At 57.6% G+C, this 7753-nt stretch overlaps 1 protein-coding gene across 1 annotated transcript in view; it reads right to left on the minus strand.

Annotated features, from left to right (window-relative positions):
- Positions 1-1626: 1626 nt before the first annotated feature.
- Positions 1627-7753, minus strand: part of RNF157 (ring finger protein 157) — a 51234-nt gene continuing 45107 nt past the window's right edge. The window contains exon 16 of the mRNA XM_023531621.1: positions 1627-2795. Coding sequence (XP_023387389.1) covers positions 2480-2795 — 316 coding nt within the window. The 3' untranslated portion in view covers positions 1627-2479. The remainder of the gene's footprint in view (positions 2796-7753) is intronic.

The raw sequence follows: 7753 nt of genomic DNA on the forward strand, positions 1-7753 counted from the left end.
GGACACTAACTCTCCCCAGGTGAGATGGCGTAAAGTGTGTGGGCTTGTGCCCAGGAGATGCCCTAGCGTGGGCATGAACTCCAGTAGGATGGAATTGGGTAGGGGAAGGGGAAAAGGCTCTGTGAGGAAGCCAGGATCGCCACACTGCCCAAGGCCAGACGAGAGCTCGGACCTGAGTGTGGCGGGAAGGAGTCTCAGGCCTCCAGTCCATGCCCTCGTGTGAGAAGCCAGGTCCTGTCCTATTCTCTCTGGGTCAACTGCTTATAACACAACTGTCTCCATGATGGATGCGGCCATAGGGCTGGCAGCTGCCCTGTTCCTTGATCCAGCCCCTTTGGATGGGATATTTCTGCTTCCAAAGATCTAAATGAGGGCAAGGGGGTGTGGGGAGAGGACAGGAAGTGTCTGAGAAACAAGGAGAGAAGGACCATTCTAATGCCGATGTGTCTTGGTTCTGGAACCAAGGCCTAGAAAAATCTTTCTGAGCCTCTGCCTGGAAGAGGACACAGACCCTTCAGAAGGGGTGAAGATAATGGCTTCCCCTTAGGGTTCCTGGCCACTGTGGCTACTGTTTACCCGCATCTCCTTCATCTCAGGTAACACCACACTGTGAATACTACCTGCTGGGGGAGGAGGTGGGTCCATGGGCCACCACCCTAGGGCTAAGGGAGGTGCCCATTCCCTGGTGTTTCTGGGGTTCGAACTTCAAGGACATCAGGAAGTAGAGTTATTGCTCAGATCTTAAATATGGAAGGGGCTGGGAGTTTGTCGGGAGAAAGGAAGGACACGGAATGGGGCCTGACCAACAGTTTTGCAGGATTTCAGAGAGGGTGGATGTGGGAACTCAAGACAGAAGTTTAGATTCCAGCTTGGTTCACGTCACATCTGTCTGAACAACAGCCGCCCCCATCTCGCACAACAGGGCAGGACGTGAGCCCCAACTGCTAGGCAGTATGAGGGTCCTGGTGGTGCGCAGAGGCCACAAAGAATGTGCAAAGGACCCCCTGGGCACTGGGCTCTCTTCGAGGTCTTGGAAGTGGCCCCGAGAAGCTCTTCTAGGGTGACAATTCCGAATACTAAGACAGGCCATCAGGATGGGCCTAGCCCGAGGCCCCGTTACAGCTCAGCCTCACAAACTGTTGTATCCAGCTTTGCTGCCCAATCCTATGCTCCACTAAGCCACCACCTTTTCCAAAAGCTAGTAGACATAGCATCTGTGCAAGAGCTGTGCGGAATCCATCCATCACACTAGTGTCGAGAGGGGTCTAACCCGCGGCTTCCAGTTGAGACTTGTTTTAGCCTTCTGTTTCTATGCTCTGCTCTGGGCTGGGATGGGGCGGGGTGGGGCACACGATTTGAACATGTCTAAATCTCCAACGAGCCTGCGGAAGGCAACACCTCCCCTTCCCCTATCAGGCTCAGGAGAATTGGAAGGCAGGGGAGGAAAACGTGGGGTGGGGAGGCTCCCAGAGGTGAAGGTCCTGGCCACAGCCATCAGGTTCCCCATACCCTGCTGGCCCCAGCTCAACACGCCTCACCACTCCCTTTGGGGCTCCTGGGCACCAAACTGGTCCACCCGTCTCTCAGACTATTTCTTCAACTATTAACAAAAAGGAGGGATAAGAATACCGCCTGTCAGGGCCTTAGTGATGAAACGTGATGATATACGACAGCTCCCAACACAGTGCCTGGCACAGAGGTGGTCAAAAAATGTGTTTTTTGAAATATCACCTTAGGATGGAGTCCCAGGCCTTCGCGAATGCACCTGATCCTAAGAACCCCTCCTCAGGGTTTCATTTAATGGGAGAGTCTCAGAGTCGAGGCCTCCTTCTTAAGCAGACAGACACGCGAGGCACAGGAGACGAGCTTGGCCACCAGAAGCAAGAACTTTTTGTTCAACCAGCCTTTCGGTTGCCACCATGTCCCCTGTCCTTGGGAAAGGCACTCCTCTAAGCTTTGTGAGGGAGCCTCTACTTACGGCGCAATGTGGCTTTCCCTTCTCACCGGAGTCGCCCCCCAACCCCACCCCAAATTGGAGGTTTCAAACTGGTTACAGTGTCCCAGAAACCAGAAAATGCCAGGTGGGTGTCTGTGATGAAGCTGCTCAGACTCTGGGTCTTCTTGGTCTAACTCCTCAGCAGAGAAAAGATGCACCATCGGCCTGAAGACCTTGGCTCCACCTGAAGATCAAGATGTGGTGGGAACATTCCAGAGTCTCTGCAAAGGGTCTCACGAGACGCAGTTCACGGAGTGGCTTTAGCCCATGAGGAGAAAGGAGACGTCTGATCCCTTCGGAGAGGGAAGAGATCGTGGTCATGGAAGGAGACGAGGCTGGGAGAAGGAGCAGGCTGATCTCAAAGTCTGGCTTTCGCACGGGTATAAAAGTCTCCCTGTGTCTCGCTGAGCATGTCCAGGGGGCCAGCGGTCCCACGAGGTCAGGGTGGGACAGGAGGGCAGCCCTGGTATGGGGCTGGGGCCCTCAGACGGCCAAAGGACCCCACACACAGGGCCTGTGCTCTGTGTCCTCCAGGCTGCTGGACAAGCGCCGGTGCTGTGCATTCCGACGGCTGGCAACGTTGTCATCAGCTTGCCAGGTGCCTGCGGGACAGAAAGGGAGGTTACGGGCGCCGGACCTCTGGCCAGGTCCAGATGGTGTCTCCAGCAGGGCAGCCCCAGAGCTCGGCACGGAAGCTGGCAGGATGCGTGCTACCTGAAACTCCTGTGCGTGTGCAGGCCACATTGCGTGGGAGAAGTGGGTGCCGCCATGTGCGGGGGACCTCTCCGGCCCCCCTAGGCTAGGCGGTCACGGCCACTGCGGCCCACCGACGGACACGCAGGATGTTCCTTGTTTTGTGAACTTGCCCTAGGATCCACTTTTGTATTTTGTGTGTTAGGAATTGGCCTATGTGTCATGGTGGACACAGAAAAAAGACACTGGCTCTAGCTGAGGCTTCCTCGGGGCGGAGTGGAAAGGCTGTTCCTTTGGCCCCCGTGTTAATGTTTGCTGTGGGAGCCAGGGTGGAGCAGGGAGCCACTGGCTGCCCAGCAGGCACCAGGGACAGAATGGCATTGCGGGGGACAGTGTGATGGCTCCTGCACCCCTCCCCCTGCGTCCGCTGCTCTACATCTCTGAGGTTTGCTATCAGCTGGTGCCATCTACCTCAGGAGACACCGGTCTGAGAGGCTTGGGGGTCCCACAGGTGTCACTCACAGAACTCCTCATCCCCCGCCCCCGGCCCCAAAGCTGCCCACGCTCTCGCACGTGGAGCATCAGCGGCCCATGCCGGCAAAACCTTCCTGGCCCTTCTCTCTCCTTCGTGCTGTGTATCCAACCCATCACCACCCCGTCTGCTCGCTCCCTGATTACGTCCAAGTCTGCCGTCAACACCTGGGCTCCACTCCCAGTTCACACCTCACTGTGTCAGCCTGGGCAGGCCACTTTTCTTCCTACCTTTCAGGATCACTGTGAGGACTGAATTAGGCGGTGTGGGCGGGTGCTGGGCGGGGTACAGCCAGCAGAACGTGCTCAACGACCAGTGCCCCCAGGCTCTGTTCAGGCCGTCCTCACCTCTCCCCTCAACTCACCTCGATCATCCTCCCAGCCCACAGCCCTGGCTCCATCCAGTGCAGCCAGAGCATCTTGTGAGAGGAGAGGCAGATGCCTCAGCAGCCATGTGCTCAGGGCAAAGATGCGGCTCCAGGGTTGGGGGAGGAAGGCCCTTCCTTCTCTGCCCCATGGGCCTCCTGACCGCACCGCACCCCCAGGCCCCCGCTGGATGAAGGCTCCGCCAGCAGCCTGCACTGCCCCCCCACTTCTGTCTACGTGGAAACTGCCGAATCCTTGGACTCCTCCCTGAGGCCTTCAGCTCCTCCTGGGCGGGGCTGACCCACTCCGGAGGGCGGGCCTGAGGCTCGGGGGTGTTCGTGTTTGAGACAGGACGCTGGTGAATGTGAGGTTAGGCCAGCCCAAGACATGAAACTCTCTAAGGCAGAAACAGTAGGATTAGGTGGATATAAACTGCTTATTTCCCAGAAAAGTCCTGGTGTGATAATCCATCCTGAGGCTCTAATAAGTCTGAGCAGATGGACCCCGGGGGAAGAGAAGTGAGGGGAACGGGGAATTCTTAGGTGTCTCTCACGCCCAGGCAGAATCTGGGGGGGTCTAGTCCTGGGGTCCTGGACTAGTCTGGAACGTGGGTCGGCCGTGCTCTTCACCTCTAAGTGTGACAGGATGAAGAGAGGGCAAGGCTGCCCTTTAAGTTAGGAACCCCAGATAAAATGAGTTGCTCGTTTGTTTATATAATTTGGTAGATCTCATACCTATTCCTCAATGTTTATGGGGCAGGACTCCGGAACTGCGGCTGTTCGGTAGGAAAGACCAAAAGCAAATGGTGAACAGGAGAGAAGACACACATGCATGCACAAAACAGAACCACCGCCGCCACCACCAGCTCTCCGGGAGACCGCGGGCCGACAGGCGGCCTGCTCCGAGTTCACGGGAGTCCTTGCTGCAGACGCCACCATTCCAGAATCCTTGGCCAGGGCCGACCACGGGTTCCCGCTGGAACAGCCTCACGACTCAGGTCTGAAGCCTGTGCTCCCTGGCCTCTCGTTCCATTCTGCGGTGTCCCCTCCCCTACGACGACACTGAACCCCGCCGCCGCTCCCCGCCGCCTTGCCCGGTCCAGCGAGGGAGCCTGGCGCAGGAGGTAAACCCAGGACGCTGGGGAAGACTTCCTGAGTGAGCGCTACCATGTTTTCCAGCCCTTCGGCCAGAAGACGGAGGCTGGAGGCTGAAAACCCTTTGCCGCAGACAGATAGAGGCGCTTTCCATTCGATTCCCGTTTGGGAGAATCCGAAATGAGAGATTACGAGCCCTGAAGACGGAGATTTTGAAAGCACGGTGGGGGCGATTGCGTACACCCCTTTCCTGCCTCCACCGAGCCACTGAGGAAACTCAAGGGCTAAAGTTGTTCAGTTGCCTTGAAGAGTTTCTCTCCAGAGGAAAGAGAAAGTTAATGTGGATTTTTCCTTAGTGTCTACAGAGCGTAAACTCTCCCAGTAGCGTCTTAGTCTTGGGTCATTCACTCCTTTTGAGAGGAATGAATTGAATTTCAGGTCTCTGTAAGTATTTTTAGATTTCATCGGATATACCCCACTCCTGCACGATGCAGTCACTTAAAGATATATTTGCATTTCCAATAACAAACCCAAATTATCTTTGCTTTTTTCCATCACATACACCCCCCTCAGAGCCTTTTCACAGAATTATCACCGGACCCTAACCGCTATTCCGTGACCTGTGTCGGAGTCCGTCATACTCCTAGGAGCCACATCTACTTCGCATGGTCTCAGAATTCTAGTGCTGACCACCGTACCTGCCAACGTAGATTTCCTCTGTTTGAGTACTTTCCAGAACAATTTCAGAACACCCCGCGACCCCCGGCCCCCTTGGTCCTGAGGCCCAAGAATCTTCCTAGGGGAAGAGGGGCCGGAACGACACAGGCAGCCTCGTAGTGTGGCTCTGATGAGCGTGGTGAGCATAGGGACCCGTGCGGTCCCTGCCACCAGCTGGCTCTCCTGACTGAGCACACACGAGCACGCGGAGGGCGGTGTGCGGACAGGGAGAGCAGGGGTGCTCCCGCGCCCCGCTTCCCATCGGCCCTCGGTAAAGGGGTGATGCTGCGGGAACATGAGCCAAGCCAGCCTGCGGGTATCTCAGTCATAGTACGGACGGCCGACCTTACAGGTGGGGGAGGAGAGGCCCGTTCATGCCACGGGCCCTACCAAAGTGGAACACCTGTCACTAACCCAGCAGCTGCGTCCCAAGAGTCCCCGGCACTTTGCCGCCGGTCCGATGCTACGGGCGGAAGCAGAGGAAGATTCTCCCCGAGAGCAGCTGTGCTTCCCCCCTCCTGCCGTACGCCGGGGCCTTTGAGGCCTCCGGTGAGGGTGCGACGGCTCAGCTCCAGCGCGCACACCCGAGTCCCTCTCCCGACAGCCGCCACACGCATTTGGTGTGAACCCAGTTTAATCTCAGGTCGGCCGGCTCCCGAGACCACCGCCGGGAGGCTCAGGGGTCCTCCCTCCCTTCGGGGTCTCGCTCCTCTCCCACAATCCCACGAGTGGAACACTGAACAGCGGGCTGGCCGGAGGGAGTGAGGAAGAGGAGGAAGCAGAAGGAAAAAGCTCAAATTTCCACCAGCACAGTCGGCTGAAACCATTACCAGCAGCTCCCTCTGCCGAAAAGTGGGGGTGGGTGGGGCAGCCCCTCGAGGGAGGCGGGAACCTAGATTCTCTCTTCAAGCCCAGTGAGCAGAGGCCGATGTAGCTGCCACAGACACAGGGCGGAGTGAGGGCGGAGATGTCATCTTCCCCGGCTAGTGAGCAAGGACGTCCAACCCCATCCTCACGGTAACCCTGGCACAGAAGCACCCCCATTTTTCTGGAACAGGAATTCATATATGTATTTTTTTTCCTGGGAAAGTCTTCGTATATTGAACACAGGCCCTTGCCGGTTAGCAATGGAGACCTAAGCGAGAGCCTTGGGGGTGTGCGCAGGCCCCGCAAGCTTGGCGTCGGGCACGGCGTAGCCAGGGAGGACGGTCTTGGCACGAGTGAACGTGAACTTTCACACGAAGTCTAGATAACACAAATGAATTCAAAAAAACGGACAAACCAGACAGACAGATTTACACTTGGCAAAAAAGACGTGAGAAACAAATGGACAGACAGAAGCGAGGTATGGCGGGGGGAGGCAGGAAGTGCAGTGAGCCCTGGGCCCCAGCAGCCCCAGGCCAGACCTGAACAGAACATGACCCAAGAGAAAGGCTGGAGAAAGCATCTGAAAGGCTGGAGAAAGCATCTCCCGAGAAGTGCGGCCCCCGCCACGGCCTGTGCGGGGCCCGGGCGTGGGAGGACCCGTGCCCCACACAGGGGGGTGGACAGGGGCAGCCCCAGGAGGCCGCGCTGCCGCAGCGCCTCCGGGCACTTCGCTGAGCGAGTAAAGCACTGGACCCACGACTCGTGTGGCTGTTCTGAAGCTGAACGGCATCTCCGTTTCGGGGCACGTGTGAGAGATTAGAGACGCCACAGTGTGAGACCAGGAGGGGCAGGGGCGGGGCGGACCTAGCCGGCTCGGCTTCACGGAAGTGGCTCGTGAGCCCCTGAATGAGCACACGGGGTGCAAGGAGGTCGGTGCTCACGTGTGGCTAATGTGGCTCCTCTGCAAGGCATCGGCCGAGATTCGGGTTAGTGCCGGGAGAAGTGGGGGCACGCTGACAGCCCTGACTGATCAGATTAGAAGTTAGGGCTGCAGGGAGCACAGTCACCCTCAACCCCTGACTTCTCCTTTGGGATCCAGATCTAATACGTACAATGCAACTGGTAACCCAGAGCTCCCGGGGTCACAGAGCCGTTCGCTCCCCTACAAATGTTGGCTTTCGAGTTCCTCCCTGATCCTGACTAAACACAGTCCTCTCAGGAGCTACGGATGCTCAGGCTATTTTCCGGCACCGCCCTAGAGAGGTCGTGTCTGCCTCGAACTCCTTGCTGATGAAAATGACCAGGCGGCCTGCCATGGGATCTGCAAGGCCGTGAGGACGGGGGCCGGTCGGGCCAGGTCGGAGGGAGAGGAAGAACTGTTCCTTTCCTCCCGTCCTGAGTCACCCTCAGAGCACCAGACTCAGGGACTGTCCTGAGGCCTCCTCACTTCCTTTCAGCCACGGGTAGCACAGCCCATGGCCTGTCACAG

Source organism: Pteropus vampyrus, unplaced genomic scaffold, assembly GCF_000151845.1.
Source record: "Pteropus vampyrus isolate Shadow unplaced genomic scaffold, Pvam_2.0 Scaffold72, whole genome shotgun sequence".
Lineage (NCBI taxonomy): Eukaryota > Metazoa > Chordata > Mammalia > Chiroptera > Pteropodidae > Pteropus > Pteropus vampyrus.